The sequence below is a fragment of the Vipera berus genome (genome assembly GCF_964194415.1).
Source record: "Vipera berus genome assembly, chromosome: 6".
NCBI lineage: Eukaryota > Metazoa > Chordata > Lepidosauria > Squamata > Viperidae > Vipera > Vipera berus.
In genome coordinates, this window is record NC_138208.1 from 55,481,976 (window position 1) to 55,504,242 (window position 22,267).

Below are 22,267 nucleotides of genomic sequence, written 5' to 3' on the forward strand. Positions count from 1 at the left end.
TCTATTGTAAAAAAGTACAGTTCAGAGCAGATAATAGTAATATTATATAACTTCAGTTTACCTTTGATCTATATTCATTAAATAGAAATAAGGAAGTTAAGTAACCAATTCCTAGCATTATTTCTTTTGGCATCCAATCTATTTCTAAGGCAAGTCCCTTAGCTTTGCTTGTTCTGATAGTTATCTAGCATAACTAGACCCTTCTAAACTAACATCTAGTATAATAAAAAAAAAACAGTCGGTTAATTTGTAATGTAAATCCTTGCTTTATGCTTACACAAATAAGGAAGAAGCAAACATGAAATATTTGAATGAAAGGCTTGCCTGAGTTAATCATTCTGCATGTTTGTGAATGAAAGAATATCACATTGAGCTATCATTTCCCACTATTTATACATTGGCATAATAGTAATAATAATAATAATAATAATAATAATAATAATAATAATAATAATACATTGTGCAACTCCATGTTGTGCGCCACTCACCCGTTCCTTAACCAGAGGCTCTACTCATCATGCCTTGATCATCACTTCAATGGGTTACTGTATTGTGCTATATATGGGGATGCCCTTGAAGAGCATCTGGAAATTGCAGTTGGTACAGAATATATTGGCATGGGTTTTATAGTGCAGATTACTCCTCAGTTCTGTGAATGGTATTGGTTCCAAGTCCAATTTAAGGTGCTGCTTATGACGTATAAAGGCCTACACTGGCCTGACCCTAACAGCCTTTAGGAAGGCCCTGAAGACATGAACTATGTTGAGCTGATGTAGAATGAATTCTGCTGCTGATCGTGATTTTCTGTTTTTTTTTAATTTATTGTTGATAATTTATGTTTTGTATATTAGTTTTTAACTTTTTACCTGTTGTGACCTTTCCCAATCATTTAGATGAGATGGGTGGCCAAACAATTTGAATAAACATTCAATTTTCCAAATTAATGAAATACTGTCTCAGCCCGTGAGGTTTATGCCATATTCCTTGAAAAAAATCCTTCCTTTGAATGTCTGGCTGAATACATATATGTTTAAATGACAAATGGCTGGCAACAATTTACCTCCAACAGCAAGAGTGCGAGGAACTCAATCACTTGGTGCGAAGACATCTCTTTTATATCAGCTGAGCTGAAAGGGCCAAGATCACTTTCAGTGGCCTAAAGGAAGCCAAATTGGGAAGAAATGTGAAATACACCCAGGGTAGGGATGTGCAAAGCAGGTCATAGTTTCTAAAATACCAGGACCTACATACAGAAGGATTTCATTTACTAAACCTCACTTTGGTAAATAAGGATCAAACACCAAGGACTTCAGTTTTCTTTTAAGACAAGAAATATTTTTGTCTTACATACTTACAGAATTATAGAGATAACAAATATCTAAAAAATCAAGATTAGAATATACTTCCTACTGAATGTGTAACTTACTCCAATTGCAATAATGAAAATTAAAGCTTTGCTTTCACATAATTATGAACAACTTGATAACATAGAATTACAGCAAGTACATATTTCTATTGAGTATATCCATGCAATGTCTGTCACATACCATGCTATCACCAAGAAAAAATATATGAAGAGATAATGTTCAAAACAGTCTAAGACAACAGTTAATGAAACAATATTTCAGTAAAAAGGCAAGAGCCTTGGTGGAGCAGTGGGCTAATGCCTCCTTAAGTAACACCAGCTGCCTGCAATTAGTGCAGGTTCGAGTCCCACCAGGCTCAAGGTTGACTCAGCCTTCCATCCTTCCGAGGTAGGTAAAATGAGGACCCAGATTGTTGGGGCAATTAAGCTGACTTTGTAATAATGCCGCTTGGGGTGTGTGTGAAAGCCCTAATAAGCAGGCATATACATAGAATGAAGGCTACTGCTAAGCTTGTAAGTCGCCCTGAGTCTTTGGAGAAGGGTGGGATATAAATGGGATTAAAAAATAATAATTGTATACTATGAAAGTGAAAGTCAATGCAAAGTGGAACACTAAAATAATACCTGACAAACATAAAACATTCCTTGCATTAGACCAGGGCTTTTCAACCAGTGGTATGGGTACCACCTGTGGTACATTGGCACCTGGCAGGTGGTATGTGACCATCCAAGAAGTGGTAGCAAGAAAAGTGGTAGCAGGGGAAGGGAATGAGTTAAACCGGTGGCAGCACCGCACAAGCCTGAGCGAGAGACGGCTGGAGCTGCAGGGCTGTCAGGGCTCAGTGGAAGCGCCAGGATCAGCACCAGGCTCCAGCTGGAAGTCAGTGCTGATCCTGGCGCTTCTGCTGAGCCCAGAAAAAGTGCCGATCAGCTAGAATGTTGCAGCATCTCCAGGGCCTTGTGATTTACATTCACAGGCTTGGCAACTGATTCATATTTATGACAGTCACAGTGTCCCAGGGTCATGTGAAGTGACCAAAACCTGCTGCAACCACCCAACAGACGGGGGAATAACCCCCCACCCCAGCCCCACTGCCAATCCTCAACAGAAATACTGACAACAATGAAAACATCAGACAGGAGGAAGAGCACCACCGGGCTGTGGCTTGGGGAGCACTTTTTCCAGTGCCATTGTAACTTCGAACAGTCACTAAGTGAACTGTTGCAAGTTGAGGAGTACCTGTACGTCATCACTTTTTTTCCTTTTTTTTTGGTCATCAAGTTTTTGACACTTTGCTAGGCAACTGGTGGTACTCGGATGTTGCCATATCCTAAAAGTGGTACAATGGGCGAAAAGGTTGAAAAGCCCTGCATTAGAAGACTCACTTTGATCCATCTTTGGCTCAAGACAACACAAACATTTGATAGTGTAGTATCATATCTGAGGATGGGGAAAAAAGAAAAGGATTTGTTTACAAATGTAAAAGTATGCGTGCATGTCCATCTACATGAGGTTACATGTTTATTTTTGGCACATCTAAAATTCTACATGCCTTTGTAACAGATTCTGTAATATAAAGAACTTTGCTTACAAATATGTAGAATTTAAAATAGTTCAAAAATATTTTATAGCTATTTGATAATCTTGATTTTTAAATAATATTGATAATATTGATTTTTAATAATTTGTTATTTTTATACAAAACTATTCTATATATAGATTTGGATCATGTAAAAAAATAATGTGGCCCACATTCACCTAGCAATCAACTAAATTTTCATATCAACTAATAAACAAAAGATCCAGAACAGATAATGTAGATTTAAAAAACAACTTATTAAGCAATAGCTTTAAAAATACAACTTAAAGCTCTACCTATAACAAAGAGATGGTGAGAAATACTAGAGGAATATTCTTACTCAGGTTTTACTGGTGGCATACCAGGAGTATGCATCCATGCATTCCAGTCAACTTTGTTAAGAACATCAACCTAGAAAAAAATGACTTCTCCGATTAGCCAAAATATGGACCGTGAACCAAAATTGTTTTAAAGTCATATCAATGTAACATACCCCACTTTTTAAAATAAGTCACAAAAACTGAATATGTAAGAAATCATCTAGTCTTCAGATTGTCAGATTTCAGTCATAATGAATAGAATACAATTTATTCATTAACAACTAAAGCATGGGTTGGCTCTGCTAGATGCATGCAGGCCTAAATATCTAAATAAGATACATTTTATGCACATAAACATATTTCTTCAAAAGCAGTACTATTCTGATCTCCGTCAAATTTTCCCACTTTCCTTCAAAATGACCTATAGGTCATAGGATGACCCTGTTTTAATAAATTCATTGCCTATATATGCACTACTAAAACTCTCATGTCAGTAACTTTTAAATGGGTGAAATGGGGCATCTTAGGATAAAACCTTTTCATCCATGGTATCTCAAATGGGGTAACTTACAGAATGCTGGGACCCCTAATTCCAAAGGAATGCAGTTTGGAAAAGTTATGACAGCTTCAGAGCTATGAGGCTGCTACAGTAACGTAATCCTCATTTTCAACATTCTATATCAGTTTCCCAGCCATTTGTGCAGTCCCTCACGCCCTCATCTATCCAGAAGCAAGCACTTAGCTGCCTTCGAGGGAGGGAGGAAGTTTTCTGTTTCTCTCTTCAAATAGGGAAGAAAGGAGGATAGGGAGGAAAGATGGAAGAAAGGAGCAGAGAAGTAGGAAGGTGGAGGAAGGGAGAGAGATTTCCAGTACTTTCCATCAGTCTTACACAAGGAAACTCAATAGGAAAGATGGCTGGAAGTCTTAAGTTACTCCTGCTCCCACTGTTTTTTTTGTTTTTGCTTGACCATGGTCATTCTGTTTCTCTGTTTAGGTAAGGAAATCTCTTGGAAAGAATGTCTGAACAGGTCATAAGATTAATCTGTAGTTGAGTTTAAAAGACTAAAAAATCACTCGTGGCTACTAGGTGAAAAATAATAATGGTCACTGGTTTGAGATGGGCACCTATACAAATTGAATAAATAAAAAGCAAACTAGACAGTTTATTTGAAAAGACTGTGTAAAAAGAGTTTAATTTCAATCCATTCCATTATTTTAGTTTAAACTGTAAGTAAAATCTTGAATTACAAGCACCAAACCTTATCCTTGAAATAGGAGTAGAGGAAATTCTTCCAGTCTTCAGTCACTATACTCCTGTATGCAAACTGTTGGATGTATGCCCTCAAGAAGCCAATGAAGATATCTGCGAGAGTATGACATATATTAATAAATAGTAAAATGTCTAAGTTAAAGAAAGTCATGTATTTTTAAAATAAATTAATACCTGGTCCACCAAGAAGCTGTTCCAGATGAAGCAGTAAAGCAAAGCCTTTCTCATATGGAACAGAAGAATATGCAACATCAGGATCTACCTCCTTCAGATTAGGGATCAAATTAGTCACCTCATTTGTGCTTCCAAGGGTATTAATCTAGAAAACAGTTAGTAGCACACTTTACATCTTTGCTCTGCAAGCTGCCTTGATTACCAGTATGCTTTTGGGTATAATTCTTTTTTTAAGTATATTTAGTTTTATCACAGATGATAAAATACAAAACAGAAAAACATACAAACAAAACAAAAACCTATGTCCAGCACTAAGAAGCAGCAAAAAAGAAAGAATATTGGTTTACAAAAAAGGAGAAAAGTTGAGCCAAATATGAAACAAATTTGGGTACAATTCAAGGTGTTGGTAATGCTCAATAAAGCCCCACATGATGCAGGGCTAAGATATTTGAGGTACTGCTTTTTCCCTTTTACATCAAGCCATCACATCAGATCTGCCAAGATAACCATGCTATGGGTCCCATCTACTAAGGAATGTTATCTGATGGGACCCAGGAAGAGTGTTTTGGTGCTGAGGGATCTAGGACTAGTCCCTCTCTCAGTCCAACCCACCTCACAGAGTTGTTGTGTGGGTTAAATAGGAGGAGGAAGGAGTATTATGTATATTTGCTGCCTTAAGTTACCTATAAAGTACTAAAGACAGGATAAAAATTTAATAAATAAATAAATAAAAATAATTCCCATGGACTGGTCTTTACTCTTCTGGCATTTAGAAAGGCCCTGAAGACATGGCTGTGCCTCTATACTTAAGGGACCAGTGCAAGTGGTGAGTGTCTTCAATGGTTTTGCTGAATCAGTTGTATTGCTTGCATTTACCTACTGATTGCGACTGTTTTGTGTCTGAGTTTCTGACAGTAATTTTTAATATAGTTGTATGCTGTTTTTATTTACACTTTTATTGTTTTTGCTATTGTTTTTAATTGTTGTGAGCTGCCTAGTGTTGGATATGTGAAATGAGCAACTATAAAAATTGATTAAAATCTATCAATCAGTCAGGTTCTTTTCTGGCTCGTGAAGCTTTGGGCACTGTTACGTCTTACCCTGCCCATACCTAGATAAGACACAGATTATTTTTACAGAGAGAGGTAACTTGTATAAGCTTAAAATGTTTTAACTAAAATGATTTTAAATTTTGTTCCTCAAAATACACTTCCTTTTTTTTCATAAGTTTTTTATTGTTTTCCCCCCCTCTACATACATATGTTAATTTTTCAACCAGCGTGTGGTCTGGGTTCATAAAACGCTAATACATGATCAAGTCCTACTCTTTGGTTCTCTCCTCTAGCCATTTGTAGAATAAATTCCAGCTTTGGTAATATTCTGTTTCTTCTTTGTCTTTCAGTCTCATAATTAGTCTGTCCATCTCAGCACATTCTAGTATTTTTTTTAATTACTTCTTCCTCTGAAGGTATTCGTTCATTCTTCCAACATTGCGCATAGCTTATTCTTGCTGCAGTTGTAATATGTAGAACCAAATATAAGTTTTGCTTATTAATCTTTTCTGGTACTATACCTAATAAAAAAAATTCAGGATTAAATACTACATGTTCTCCTAATATTTTTTCTAACCAAGCATGTATTTTTTCCCAATAGGCCTTTACTTTGTCACATGCCCACCAGATATGATAATACGTACCTAAATTATGTTTACATTTCGAACATTTACCTGATACATTTTTAAACATTTTTGCTAATCTTGCTGGTGGCAAGTGCCATCTATAAAACATTTTATATACATTTTCTTTATACGCAGTTGATATTGTCACTTTCCATCTCTAAAATTAACAAAAAATTATACATTTTCTTAATTTCTCATCAGAAGTTAATAATAACTTATCAAATACAGTTTGTTCGTTATAAAATCTGTGCAGTTTCACATCTTTTTCATATCTATTTTGTATTTGTAACAATACCCATCATGACATGTTGATGCCCTGATTTTCCAGCTCTTGTTTCGATTTTAATGTCCCATCAGTGTTCCAAATATCTCTATTTGCCCAAGTTTTTTCAAAATCTAACATATTTGGGTGTGCGAAAGCTTCCGTCGTTGATAACCACCCTGGAATTTTTACGTATATTTTCGTTTTAATTTTTTCCCATACTGTTATCAAAGCATTTCTAATACAGTGATTTTGAAAATACTTGTAGATTTTGTTTTTCCCATACCACAAAAAAGCGTGCCACCCCAATTGTAAGTCATGTCCCTCCAAATGTAACAACCTTTTATTCCTAAGCATTATCCATTCTTTCACCCATGTTAATACAGGTGCTTGATAATACGACGCCCACTCGGGTAGGCCAAAGCCTGCATTTTCCTTAGCATCTTGCAAGGTTTTCATCTTTATTCTAGCTTTCGTTCCTTGCCATACAAACTTCAAAATTAATTTCAACTCTTGGAAGAATTTTTCCCCAAGTTTTATCGGAATTGTTTGAAATAAAAATAAAATCTTAGGCAATATATTCATTTTAACTGTGGCAATTCTTCCTAGTAATGACAACTGTAAATTCTTCCACTTTTCCAAGGTTATTTGTTTCAATAACCTTGTATAATTATCTTCTTTTATTGTTGAGCATTTGGCTGTTAAATATATACCCAAATATTTAACATTTTTCACTATCTGTACCTCTGTTACTTCTGATAATCGGCTTTTTTGCTTATCCGTAAGATTCTTAACTATTATCTTAGTTTTTTCTTTATTTATTTTTAGTCCCGCTATTTCTCCATATTGTTCTATCTTCCCCCACAATTTTGGTATCATCTCTGAGGGTTCTTCCAAAATAAATACTAAATCATCAGCAAATGCTTGTAGCTTATGTTTCACCCTTTATCCCCAACCCTCTAATTTCTGTATCTTGTCTTATATTTCGATTTAAAACTTCCAAAGTGAAAATGAATAACAGAGGGGATAAAGGGCATCCTTGCCTTGTGCCTTTCCTTATTTCAAAGCTCTCAGTACAATCTCCATTCACAATCAGTTTGGCTGTTTGTTTATTATATATTGTTTTTACCATATTTATAAAATTCTGTCCAAAGTCCATTATTTGTAATTGATGAATCATAAATTGTCATGAAAGATTATCAAATGCCTTTTGAGCATCTAAAAATATGAATGCCATTTGTTTCCCTGGATGTAGCTCATAGTATTCCAATACATCTATTATTACTCTTAAGTTATTTTTAATTTGTCTCTTTGGTAAAAAGCCATTTTGATCTGGGTGTATAAATTCAACTAATTTTTTCAATCTCTCTGCCATTACTGAAGTAAACATTTTATAATCGACATTGAGCAATGAAATCGGTCTATAGTTCATTGGCTTCCGGTTACCCTCTGAGTGCGATTCAAGGTGCTGGTAATAACCTTTAAAGCCCTACATGGCTTAGGCCTGGGGTACTTGCGAGACTACCTGCTGCCACTGTCAACCTTCCATCGGCCCGGTTCGCACCCACAGTCGGCCTCCTCAGGGTGCCGTCGGCCAGGCAAAGCCGGCTGGCGACCCCCAGGGGGAGAGCCTTCTCTGTGGGTGCGCCAACCCTCTGGAATGAACTGCCCCCGGAGCTGCAGACGGCCCGTGACCTTCGGTCCTTCCACCGTGACCTGAAGACCTGGTTGTTCCAACAAGCGGGCCTGGACTGACTACGTTTTTTAATTAGGCTTTTTACTGGGTTAAATTGTCTCATAATTTTGCATTTATTGTTTAATTCTCTTTTAAATTTTTTACTCTATGTTTTTTAAATTTTTATTGTTGTGAGCCGCCCTGAGTCCTCAGGGAGAAGGGCGGCATATAAATTTAATAAAATCAAAATCAAAAATCAAATCTGGGTCAAATCTGAATCTTCTTTTGGTATTAAAGTAATATTTGCTTCAATCCATGTCATTGGCATTTTAGCTTCTAACAAAAGTCCATTGCAAACATCTTTCAACAGTTCACTTAATATCTCTTGAAAGTTCTTATATAACTCCGCCAGGAGTCCATCTGGACCTGGTGTTTCCCCATTTTTTGTCTCTTTATGGCCTCTGTTATTTCTATCATTGTAACCCCTTCGTCTAACATATTTTTAAATGTCTCTGAAATCTTTGAAAGATTAATTTCTTCCAAATATTTTACAGTTTTCTCTCTTGAAATCTCCTCTTTATCATACAGTTCCTTATAGAATTCTTTATCTTTTTTATTTCTTCATTTTCATATTGTAAATAACCTTTCCCATCGAGTAAATTATGTATCTTTTTTTTCTTTCTGTTTTTTAAGTTTATAAGCTAACCATCTTCCCGGCTTGTTGGCATTTTCAAAAAAAATTTGTTTCGCTCTTTTGATCTGTTCTGCCACTTTTTCTGAGTCTAACAGATTTATGTTTTATTATGTCTATTTCTCTTTTTAAAGTCTTTTTTTGTGGATTTCTTTGCAGTTCTAATTCTAACTTTCCAAATTCTTCTTTTAATAATACATATTGCTGTTTTCTCTGTTTATTTTTCCTTGCCATATACGTTATAGCTATACCTCTAAAATACGCTTTAGCTGTATCCCATACATTTTGTGCTATTGTATTTTCTTTTTTATTTTCTTTGAAGAAGAGTTCCATTTTTTTGTTAACTCCATACATTCTTTTTTAAAAAAAATATGGAATGATTTAAAGTCCATCTTGGCCCTTTTTGTATTCCTTTCCAGGTCATTTTCAAAGGATTATGATCTGCCCATATGCCTGTTTCTATTTCAATGTCCTGAACGTTCATTCTCACGTCAGCAGTCATCCAAATCATATCAATCCTTGACCAGGATTTTTGGCTATTTGAATAAAAAGTATATTGCAATTTTTGTGAATTAACTTCTCTCCAAACATCTTGAATTCCAATTTCCTTCGTCATATCAAAAAATGTCTTAGGTAATCTTCCTCTTCCGTAATCTTCCTCTTCTACTTTTCCTTGTTTTGTTACTTTTATAGTCAATTATTCCATCTATTATTGCATTGAAATCTCCTAATAGGCAAATATTTTGATACTCCATTTCTATTATTTTTCTATGTAAGTTTTTGTAAAATTTTTCTTGATTATTATTCGGTGCATAAATTGCCACTAATAATATTTGCTTTTGATGCAGTTAAATTTCTACCATTAAAATTCTTCCTTCTTCATTTGAATATACCATTTTAGAATCTACTGTCTCTTTAATGTATATAGTGACTCTTTTTTTCTGTTGCGCTGATGCATAATAAAGTTTTCCAATTTTTGGATATTCCAATATTTTATTATGCTGTTCTTTTATGTGCGTTTCTTGCAAACAAATTATATGCAAATTCAGTTTCCATAATTTCCTAAAAATCTTTTTTCTTTTAATTGGGGAATTCAGTCCATTTATGTTTACTGAGAAGATTCCATTTTCTTTCTCCATTTCCATTTATTTATATTTCGATCTAGTAGATCTAGTAGTCCTTTGTTCTCTGGCAAGTCCTTCATCCTCGCCCTTTTGGTCATCTTCCTCTTTCTCTTCTTCTGTTTGTGCAGTTGCTTCTTGGGTCCTCTCTTCTCTTTGTTTCTGCTCCTTATTCTTCCCCTTGGCTTAGTTTCACTCCTTCATCTAAAATTGACCTATTCCTCACTTAAAAATCTTCTGCTTTCCAAATTGAGTCCAGTCTATATCTTGTATTGTTCCAGTTTATTAAGATGCCATCCAGCATCAACCATCTAAAATTTATACCATTGGCAATCAGCTTCGTGGTCAAAAAGTGGTACTGTCTTTGTATATCTCTAAGTCTCTTGGGTTTCTGCTTTAAGACCACAATTTATTTTTATATTGTATTGGTTCATCTCTAACTTTCCGTAGTACTTCATCTCTTGTTGTCTTCTTTGTAAACCGTACATGTACTTCTCTTGGCAGTTTATTTCTTCTTGCGTAGCTTGAATTGAAGTGAAATGTCTCATCTACCTCTAGCTAAATTTCTCCTCGATCCACCTTCAGAGCCTCCTCCAGGATGTCAATAATCACCCCCACTATGTTTTCTTCTCTATCCTCAGGGATATTTTGGAATCTTAAATAATGTTCTGCTTTTTCCATCTTTAGTCTTGATTGCATTCTCTAATTTTTCATTTTCTTGTAGTAACATTTCTATCTTTTTATCATTCTCATGTTTTTTCTTCAATTTTGTGTATCTTCTGTTGATTTTTTATTATCATTTGATTCTGAGCTTCAAATTTTCCCTTTATATCCAAAATTTCTTCATTTAATTTCTCCAGTTTACTTTGTGTTTTCCTGTGATTTTCTTGCATTTCCAGGTGGTTTTTCTCCAATGATTCTTTAACAAAGTTCTTGAAGAAATTTTAATGAAGTCTGTGTTTCACTTTGAGCAGTGCTTATCTTTTCACGTTGCAACATTGCTTCAATAGAGCCCTGTGTTGTAGGACTGGATTATGAAGTTTTCTTCATAAGTCTAGTAATATGTGGCTGTCTGATACACAATCCCAGGAAAGGAGAAAACTGCTTTAGGTATTGCAAGCAAGTGAAGATAATTTCTGGAATTTTGCATGTTCCTATTATTATTATGCTTATCTTCAGATTACCTGGAAGATTCAGATGACTCAGGATTGCTGGCCTTTCATAAGGTGCTAAAGACTTGTTCTTCTCCTGCAGACACCAGGCTACGTGTTCTGTTGATATATGTATTGAATTCCCCAAGATGCTTGGGAAGTTTTAACTGTTTTTAGGTGGATTTGTTTTATTCTATTATTTGTTAGCTATCCAGATTCATGTGTCAAGGGAGTAGTACTGTACATTTAAATACTCCATAAACAAATAATTCACTTACTGTGTTTTGTAACTCTCGCCAGCCTCCTAGAGCCTGGAAGTGCCTGAACTGTTCTCCAAACAGTCGACCACCAATTCTGCGTTCTAGATAAACGGTATGCCCCTCATTTAGCCTAAAATATGAAGCAGATAAGTATTTCTCTTGATAGACCCTTAAACAAACAAAAATAATTCAAATATTTAGATTTCACCTACCAAAAATGTTCCCAAGTCTTGTTTGTTACCAAATTTCCTGTCCAGCTATGAGAAATTTCATGTGCAATAACCTGAAATGTATAAAAATGTATTGTGACTTCTTTTAACTCAAAGAGACAACAAATGAAAGCAAAATTGCATTTTCTTCGACTTGTTAGTGTCTATAGCACTGAGTATAGAATTACATGAAGGAGAACGCCATCCACTGGATGCAGCCAGAAGAGGGAGAACTTATGTTTTTCCAATGCCCATATAATCTCCTAAATTTCTTAATTGTATTTCAATTGTAAATTTCTATATGAAATTCTACAGAATAATTTTTTTGCCATTTTTCTTATTAATATGCGCTGAATAGTTTTAAACTAAATAGGTAATAATTTCTATTATCTGAAGCTATTTATGTAAGATTCAAGCCATTTAGATTTCATAGTATAGTGTATCCTCATAAATGAGTAAATCTAGATTTATACTTACATTGGATAGTGATCTATCACCAGCCTGTAGAAACAAAAAAAACTGGGTAATTAAGTCTCTAAATTCATACCAGACAAGTAAGTCCTACAATATTATGGTCTAATTTGGACAAAAAAAGTTTCCAAGTAGTCCTCAACTTACAACAGTTTATTTAGAAACTGTTTGAAGTTAGAACGGCACTGAAAAAAGTGAATTATGAATGTTTTTCAATTTACAAACATTGCAGAGTCCCCAAGTCACATGATCAAAATTCAAATACTTGGCAACTGATTCATGTTTATGAAGATTACAGTATCCCAGGGTCATGTGATCATCTTTTGCAACCTTCTGACAAGCAAGGGGGAAGCCAGGTTCACTTTACAACCATGCTACTAACTTAACAACTGCAGTGATTCACTTAACTGTGGCAAGAAAGGCAGTAAGATGCCTTATTAAAAGACAAGACAGTGTGAAAATTCCACAAATGAAATGGGGTCAAAGTGATTCAGTATTTTTTTCTAGGAGATGCAATCCATAATAAAGTCAAACTTACTAATAAAGTAGGAGTTACAAAAGTGAGGCAGGGATTCTCCATACCACCATATGGGAATGATGGGGGCAACACCAGCAAGTCATATTGACCCCAGACATAAGGACCTGCCAGATCTTCTGCTATTTTCAGCATGGCTTCAGTCTGAAATAAGAATGAGCAAACCAGTGTTTAATGTTTGAACATGTGATTATGCAGAAGACAAATAAATATACAACCATATATAGCTATTATCACTATGCAAGTCACCCACCTCACCAAATTCATAAGCTGACTTGTCCACCAGTTCCTTTTCAGCCCACACCAAAGTTCTAGGGCCAATTACTCTGGAGAACAAAATTCAGTTAGATAAATGAAGAACACTGTTCGGCTTTCATTACTATGCAAGGTAATATTAAATTGCATTAACTAGAACAAATTAGTTGCAGTGAATAACACTGAAATACAACAGTTGCTAGGTAATTGTTCCAGTTATTTTTGTTCCTAATAGGCTAGACCAGAGGTAGGCAACCTTGGCTCTTTTATGACTCATGGACTTCAGCTCCCAGAATTCCTGAGCCGAATTCTGGGAGTTGAAGTCCATGAGTCATAAAAGAGCCAAGGTTGCCTACCCCTGGGCTAGACTGTTTCTTGACTAATCTTCCACTCATGTATTGATCACCGTGGAAAGAATAGTCGTATGCCTCACCTTCTCTCTCACCTCTAGCCCTTGTGCATGTGGATGCCTCTTATTGGTATTGATAGTTCCCTGCTGCCATTTACAATGAGAAAATGAAATCTGATTCGTCCCAGACAGCTGAACTGGTAACCAGGTGGCCGGTAGGTACAAGTTCCTTGCCTGAGATGTATCCAGCAGAGAAATCAGGCAGCCTTTTTCCAGGGATCAAGAGCTACAAACAGCAACTGAGGATGTAGGATGCTTGCCCCCCCCCTCCCCCAACCAGCATTCAACTGTATTACCTGCTTTCCAATGCGCCAACCACCAAAGCAATCAGATAACTGGGTATTGGAACCTAACACAGAGGAAGAAAAGAAATAAGTTAATTCTTAGAAAACAAAGACATAATTATTACAGACCTGTATGTTTGACAGCTTAAATTTAGAAGGCTGTTTTTTTTGAAGACAAGTCATTCATATAGTATTATACAATATGTCATGTAGATAATCTTACATTTTGAATGAAACGAAATATCTTCCTAGTTTGGTCTTCTGGATCAAGCAAGTCTCCATCTCTCTTGGCACTCATAAGAGCTACCAGCTCACTTGGAACAGATATCTGGTTAAATACAAAACATGTCTGTAATTTCTATCCAGTGTAACACTTTTCCTCTTAATTATGGAAACTATGGAAACTAGTCAAGGAGAGAAGCAACCTAGAACTAAGGAGAAACTTCCTGACAGTTAGAACAATTAACCAGTGGAACAACCTGCCTCCAGAAGTGGTGAATGCTCCAACACTGGAAGTTTTTAAGAAGAGACTGGACAGCCATTTGCCTGAAATTGTATAGGGTTTCCTGCCTTAGCAGGGGGTTGGACTAGATGACCTCCAAGGTCCCTTCCAACTTTATTATTATTATTATTATTATTATTATTATTATTATTATTATTATTATTATTATTATTATTTATTATTATTATTATTATTATTATTATTATTATTATTATTATTATTATTATTATTATTATTATTATTATGAATGGAAGAGGTTTCGTTTTTATTTTCTTTTGGCAAATTATTCCGACAGCTAATTAAAATGCTAAATTTGCAACAACACAACACAGAAACCTGTTCTTCTGTTATGCATTATGTATATGCTCCTCTCTCCTCCCAGATGCTCCCAAGTCTTGCTGTGTTTTTGAGCTTTGATTTACAATACATCCTCAACAGTTCATTGAAGCAAGATTAGATATAATTAGTACCTCAATTATGTATCACTAAATGTTTCAGTTCATTGTCTCTAGCATTTAACAAGGAAACGAAGTACCGTATTTTCCGGCGTATAAGACGACTTTTTAACCCATGAAAATCATCTCAAAAGTTGGGGGGTCGTCTTATACGCCCAGTCGTCTTATACTGTTGTGACTCAGGGCCAGCCGGTGGGTCCGACAGCCGGGTCCGATGTATCGGAGGACTCAGATGTGGGGGAGGAGGGAAACGAACCGGCTGATGATGATTTGGAGGCTTTGCAGAGTCCTCAGCCGGGGACCTCTTCTCAGCTGTGTGAGCCCGAGAGTGCGGAGGATGATGACCCACAGCTGGCCCTGTTCAAGGACGCCCGACGTAGGAGGCAGACGAGCAGGGACAAACAAAGAAAGACTATGGGACTCCTCGGGAGGAGGCACAGGGAGACCACGCCCTGAGCTCTCTATAAAAGAAGTGTTTGGGGAGGGGCTAGTTGCTGAAAGCAACTTTTTCGTTTGAGAAGACAAGCTCTTGTGTTTTGTTATCTGCGCAATTAAACCTTGGCAGAAGCCTTTTAGCCTTGGACGCTTTCCAGACTCGTCTCTTAATTAGGGGTTGGGAGAAGAGGGCTGGTTCAGAACAGTTTGCTTTCAGCCACCCACCCCTTAATACTACGATGGAGCAGCTTCTTGCCGAGAATGCCCAGCTCAACCAGCAACTCACCTTGCTGGCCACTCAGGTGGCACAACTGCAGGCTCAGGTACATGCTGCCCCCCCACCCAGGAGGAAATGTCAGTTAGCTATGCCGGATAAGTTTGCTGGTAAACCAGAACTGTTTCCTGCCTTCCTGGGACAATGCCAGCTTTATATCAGCGTGAGAGCAGCTGATTTCCCCACTGACCGTGATAAGGTGGGATTCGTGTTGAGCCTTCTGTCGGGAGATGCAGCTCGTTGGGGCACGCCTCTGTTGGCACAGCCTAGCCCTTTGTTGGATAACTTTGGGGGGTTTTGTGACCATATGCGCCTCATGTACGAGGACCCGATTAAGGCGCAGACCGCCACCCGACGTCTGAAAGCTTTGAGGCAGGGTCAGCGCCCCCTACAGGCCTATATCAGCGATTTCCGGCTGCTTAGCCAGGATTCCGCCTGGAATGAGGCTGCGCTCGTGGATGCCTTTCAGGATGGCTTGTCAGAGGAGATGTTGGATGAGCTGGCCCGCGTGGACATTCCCTCAGATCTGAATGGGCTGATCCATCTTTGTCTGCGGATCGATGCCCGGCTGCAGCAGCGTAAGAGTCGCCGTGCCACCCCACAGACCCCTGCCGCCCCTGTTGTGCGTGAGCCCCCAGTCCAGAGGGAGGAGCCAATGGAGCTGGGTGCCGCCAGGTCCCGTCTATCGGTGACGGAAATGGACAGACGACGATCGGAGGGGTTGTGTTTTTACTGTGGGGACCCTGGACATATGGCTGCTTCTTGCCCAAAGAAGCGTCAGCGGGCGTCAGTGACCAAGCCAGCTCCGAGAAAGTCCCCTGCTTTGCTATCGGGAAACGGCCCGAGCCCGATCTAGACGGTGTGAAAGATCGGGCGACCCACAACGATCACGCCGAGCGACGCCGTTCCGACGGTGCCTGTGAACCTCCACGGCATTTGATTTTGGAGGCACGACTGATCCTTCCTGGCAAGCCAGAGGGGATTCCGGTCCATGCCTTAATTGACTCTGGGGCTACCACTAACTTTATGGATTCGGCCTTTGTGGCCAAATGGGCTGTTCCCCAGTGTCCGGTGGATCCGCCCATGCTTGTGGAGACCATCGATGGTCGAGTGCTCCTGTCCGGGCCTATCACGGCCGCCACGCAACCCGTGTGTATGGCCATCAGTACCCATGTGGAGGCCATTCAGTTTTACGTCACTTCGGATCTGCACTTCCCCGTGGTCTTGGGACTGGCGTGGCTCCGGGCGCATGATCCACAGATCTATTGGTCTCAGAACTTGGTCACCTTCCCAAGTTTGCAGTGCGTGGACCACACCCGCCATATCTGTGCCGGCCAGGTGGAGGGTTCCTCAGGGGTTTCCTTGCCTCCCGTACTGTCCGACTTTGCTGACGTGTTCAGCGAGTCAGAGGCGGACCAATTACCCCCGCACAGGCCCTACGACTGCTCCATTGACCTAGTCCCTGATGCGCCTCTCCCAGTGGGGCGTTTGTACTCCATGTCGGAGCCCGAGTTGGCCGCATTGCGGGACTTCCTGACAAAGAACTTGGCTCGTGGATTCATCCGGCCCTCGTCCTCGCCAGTGTCTGCGCCCGTGCTCTTCGTCAAAAAGAAGTCGGGCGAGTTACGGCTTTGCTGTGACTACCGGAAACTCAACGCTATCACGGTGCGTAACCGCTACCCGCTGCCCCTCATCCCCGAGCTCTTGGACCGACTCCGGGAGGCTAAGATCTTCACGAAACTGGACCTGCGTGGAGCTTACAACCTCGTCAGGGTTCGGCCGGGTGATGAGTGGAAGACAGCGTTTGGTACTCGCTATGGACATTTCGAGTACACGGTGATGCCGTTTGGCCTGACCAACGCCCCCGCTGTGTTTCAGCATTTTATGAACGACATCTTTCGGGATCTGTTGGACCAGTTTGTTGTGATTTACCTGGACGACATCCTGATTTACTCCCCGTCGCGTGAAGCGCATCATCAGCATCTCCGTCAGGTCCTGCAGCGCCTCCGGAAACATCGGCTGTTTGCCAAGTTGGAGAAGTGCCAGTTCTACCAGGTGACCATTGATTTCTTGGGCCACCGCATTTCTCCCGAGGGCATCGCCATGGATCCAAGTAAAGTTGAGTCGTTGCAGAGTTGGCAACCCCCGCGTCGCGTGAAGGATGTTCAGCGACTTCTTGGATTTGCCAACTACTATCGGACATTCATCCCTGGCTTTGCTGCCTTGACAGCCCCCCTCACCCGGCTCCTGCAGAAGAAGACTCGGTTCCAGTGGAACGCCCCCGAACAACAGGCGTTCCAAGCTTTGAAGGACGCCTTCATGAAGGAGCCCATCTTGAAGCATCCTGACCCGCAACGGCCGTTTGTCGTGGAGGCGGACGCCTCCGACATTGCCATTGGGGCCGTGTTACTCCAGGCAGCGACGCCCAACGGTACCCTTTTCCCTTGCGCGTATCACTCTCGGAAATTGAATCCCTCGGAGCGCAACTATACCATCTGGGAGAAGGAGCTGCTGGCCATCAAGGCGGCGTTCGAGGCTTGGAGGCATCATCTGGAGGGGGCGCGGCATCAAATCGAGGTCCGGACGGACCACAAGAATCTGGAAAGTCTGCAGACCGCTCGGAATTTGAACCAACGCCAGATCCGGTGGTCCCTCTTCTTTGCGAGGTTTGACTTTCGGGTGCGGTATATACCAAGCGGGCACAACCAGAGAGCGGATGCTCTGTCCAGGAAGCCCGAGTACACCCGAGTGGAAGACAAGCTTCCGCCCAGGACAGTGATCCCCGTCGAGTCTTTTGCTGCGGTACGGGAGCCGGTGGATATACGGGCTCGGATCCGGGAGGCGCAGCAGCAGGAGGCGTGGGTGGCTCAGCGGAAGGAAGAGGTGGGGCCAGATTCGCCTTGGTCGGTCACGGATGGACTCCTGTATTATCGTGACCGGCTCTATGTTCCAGGAGGGCCACTCAGGGGTCTCGTCCTCAGCCAATGTCATGATAACCCGGCTGCGGGGCATTTTGGCCTGTTCAAGACTCTGAACCTGGTCTCCCGTACTTTCTGGTGGCCCCGAGTCCGACACGATGTCCAGTCTTATGTCACCTCCTGCGTCCCATGCAGGCAGGCCAAGTCAGCGACAGGGGCCCCGCCTGGTTTACTGCAGCCTTTGCCAACGCCCAAGAGACCCTGGGGGGCTGTGTCCATGGACTTTCTGACGGATCTACCCCCATCCTCCGGCTTCACGACAGTGTTTGTGGTGGTGGACATGTTGACCAAGATGGCGCACTTCATCCCCTGTCGCGGCTTACCGTCAGCTCGCGCCACTAGTCGCATGTTCATCCAACAGGTGTTCCGGCTGCACGGCCTTCCCGACAGGGTCGTCTCCGATAGGGGGGCCCAGTTTACAGCCCGCTTCTGGCAGGAGTTGATGCGGGCGTTGGACATTAAGGTTTGCCTCTCGTCCGCGCATCATCCTCAGACCGACGGGGGTACCGAGAAGGTCATCGGCATCTTAGAGCAGTATCTGCGCTGCTATGTTAACCTGCAGCAGGACAACTGGGTGGACTATTTGGCCATAGCCGAGTTTGCCTTTAATAACTCGCAACACACCTCCACGCAGATGACACCGTTCTTGGCCAACGTGGGTTATCACCCCAGGTTCTTCCCTCTTTCTCCCGTGGACTCACCGGAGCCGGCAGCGAACGAATTCATGGCGGAGTTACAGGCGATCCATCGGTTGGTGCGACGGCAGCTGGAGAAGGCCAAGGCCGACTACAAGAGGTTCGCCGATCGGTCGAGAAGGGATACGCCTCCACTATCGGTGGGGGATCGGGTCTGGCTGTCCACCAGGAACCTACCATCCACTCGGCCGGCGAGGAAGCTGGACCACCGTTACCTTGGACCGTTCCCAGTCGAGGCCGTCATCAACCCGGTCGCCTATCGTTTAACTCTGCCACGTTCCCTGCGCGTGCACCCCGTCTTCCATCGGTCCTTGTTGGTCCCCGAACAACCGGCCTGTCCACTTCGCCAAGCGGAACCTCCCCCATCAGGAACTCGTGATGGAGGCAGCACCCCCGAGTACGAGGTCGCCAGCATCAGGGATTCCCGCTGGCTGAAAGGTCGCTTCCAGTACCTGATCGAGTGGAAAGGGTACGGGCCGGAGGACTTCACATGGGAAGACGCGACCGCCGTTCATGCCCCTGCGTTGGTGACTGCTTTTCACGAACAGTTCCCATCCCGACCGCATCCGGATCGGCAGACCCGAGGGAAGGGCCCTGCGGTGCGGGATAGTGTTGTGACTCAGGGCCAGCCGGTGGGTCCGACAGCCGGGTCCGATGTATCGGAGGACTCAGATGTGGGGGAGGAGGGAAACGAACCGGCTGATGATGATTTGGAGGCTTTGCAGAGTCCTCAGCCGGGGACCTCTTCTCAGCTGTGTGAGCCCGAGAGTGCGGAGGATGATGACCCACAGCTGGCCCTGTTCAAGGACGCCCGACGTAGGAGGCAGACGAGCAGGGACAAACAAAGAAAGACTATGGGACTCCTCGGGAGGAGGCACAGGGAGACCACGCCCTGAGCTCTCTATAAAAGAAGTGTTTGGGGAGGGGCTAGTTGCTGAAAGCAACTTTTTCGTTTGAGAAGACAAGCTCTTGTGTTTTGTTATCTGCGCAATTAAACCTTGGCAGAAGCCTTTTAGCCTTGGACGCTTTCCAGACTCGTCTCTTAATTAGGGGTTGGGAGAAGAGGGCTGGTTCAGAACATATACGCCGGAAAATAGTACATAAATCAATCGAGCGCCCCCGTTCTTGCAAAGCAACTTCAAGCCTCCTTAGTCCAGTCCCCCCTCCAACGTGACTCTCCCTTCCCACCCCCAAGAGCCTCTCAGCCCCTTCCCCTCCCCCTTGCAAACGCCAGACCCCGGGAGCTCTTGCGTCTATTCCAAAGGGTGGGTGGAAGGAAAAGCCCCTTTCGGCTCCGGCTTGGCTGCAAGTCAGCGAACCCGGGAAGGCACGCCCTCCCCTCTCACTGTGGAGGAAGCAGGGCAGGCTGGCGTCTGGCGGGAGCCGGCAGGGCAGTCCTGCGCACGGCTCCTAAGGAGTCCTCGGGGAGCCATGGCAGGCGCCTCACGCTCTTCCCTCTTGAAGCAGCATTGGCGGAGCCGTCCGGCGTCGGGTGGGAGCCTACGGGACTGCCCTGCCGGCTCCCACCCGACACCGGATGGTTCCGCCGATGCTGCCTCAAGAGGGAAGAGCGTGAGGCGCCTGCCATGGCTCCCCGAGGACTCCTTAGGAGCCGGGGAGTGTGCGCGTGCGCAGGACTACCCTGCTGGCTCCCGCCAGACGCCAGCCTGCCCTGCTTCCTCCACAGTGAGAGGGGAGGGCGTGCCTTCCCGGGCTCGCTGATTTTTCGGCGTATAAGACGAAAAATCTTGAAAATCATCTCAAAGGTTGGGGGGGTCGTCTTATACGCCCAGTCGTCTTATACGCCTGAAAATACGGTATACAATTTTAATTCAAATAAATTTTTTTAAGTGTAACCATTACAAAAAATAAAAAGAGCTGTTCCAGTAGACAAATCCTACTGGATTTGTCCATACATTTAGCATGTACAAATAAAGGCTTGACATATATAGAAGTTATCTCATACATTAAAATCTATATTTAGGGATGGAATGTCTTGCCAAATGGGTAGAAATATGGCCACTGTAGCAAATGTGGCAAGAAAACAGTTGAATTGCAATTACAGAGAGTGCTGGAGGAAACTGATTATCTGTACCTACTGTATAGCAGTCTGGTTTCAGACTTGGCTTTTGTCAGGATTGATTATCTATCTATCTATCTATCTATCTATCTATCTATCTATCTATCTATCTATCTCTAATCTAATCTATTCTATTCTATTCTATTCTATTCTATTCTATTCTATTCTATTCTATTCTATTCTATTCTAATCTATTTTAGGAATCACCCATTTTGCTCACATTCTTTGTGGATGATCTGAGAAGGGATTCAGAGAAAGAAACACAATGATTCTCATCTTTCAGGATTTCTCAGTGGCTTTCAATGTTAACCACAGTATTGTCTGAACTGCTTGTAAGGTCTGAGAGTTGGTATTATGTAACAGTATTTCTGCTTTCTATTTGAAACATGTTTCAGACAACAGTGGTACAGGGAGAAGTTTGGGTCCTTCATCCATCTGTTATAGAATGCTCCAGGGCTTGTTTCACCTATACCATTTAATATTTACATGAATATGCTAAGAAAGGTCATCTATAATTTGAGATGCACTATCATCAATATGCTAATGATACCCAGTTGTACTCTTCCCCTTGAGCTAGAGGCAGATGTAGTAGAAGTCCTTATGCATGAAGGCTGCTGGATCAGGATACAGAAAAACATACTCAAACTCAAATTCACCTCAGGCAAGCAGAGTGACTATTAATTTAGAAACCTGTCAATTTTAGGACTATACAATTTATGATTCCCAGGGGCAAAGTCTGGGGATCCTGTTTGACTAGAACCAGGAGAAGCCTTTGACCAGCTTTGGCTAGTACTCTAGATGTGACAAAATACGGAACAGGATACTCTGAGGATAGTTATCATCTAACTATCATATCTAAAATAGGACTAAAACTCAGTCTTCCAGTTTCTAGACTGATAACCACTACACCAAACTGGCTTTTATCTCCTTATTAGATTACTGTAATTTGCTCTGCATGGTTTGCCTTTGAAAACCACTTGGAAACTTCACTTAGTTCAGCAATTTGTGTGCTTACTGGCCAATCCCAGTACTGCCGTTATATAATACCTGCCAGGGATGCACTGATTGCAATGTTTTTCTTAGAGCTATTCAAGTGCTAGTTGCTATCTTTAAACCTTGAGGCTTTTAAATCTTGGG

At 41.7% G+C, this 22,267-nt stretch overlaps 1 protein-coding gene across 1 annotated transcript in view; it reads right to left on the reverse strand.

Annotated features, from left to right (window-relative positions):
- Positions 1-22,267, reverse strand: part of LTA4H (leukotriene A4 hydrolase) — a 33,847-nt gene that overhangs the window by 3,263 nt on the left and 8,317 nt on the right. The window contains exons 5-16 of the mRNA XM_081331713.1: positions 13,935-14,039; positions 13,724-13,776; positions 13,017-13,089; positions 12,767-12,907; positions 12,235-12,258; positions 11,761-11,831; positions 11,567-11,678; positions 4,711-4,855; positions 4,526-4,629; positions 3,287-3,357; positions 2,753-2,807; positions 1,061-1,156 (exon numbers count right to left, since the gene is read on the reverse strand). Coding sequence (XP_081187839.1) covers positions 1,061-1,156; positions 2,753-2,807; positions 3,287-3,357; positions 4,526-4,629; positions 4,711-4,855; positions 11,567-11,678; positions 11,761-11,831; positions 12,235-12,258; positions 12,767-12,907; positions 13,017-13,089; positions 13,724-13,776; positions 13,935-14,039 — 1,050 coding nt within the window. The remainder of the gene's footprint in view (positions 1-1,060; positions 1,157-2,752; positions 2,808-3,286; positions 3,358-4,525; positions 4,630-4,710; positions 4,856-11,566; positions 11,679-11,760; positions 11,832-12,234; positions 12,259-12,766; positions 12,908-13,016; positions 13,090-13,723; positions 13,777-13,934; positions 14,040-22,267) is intronic.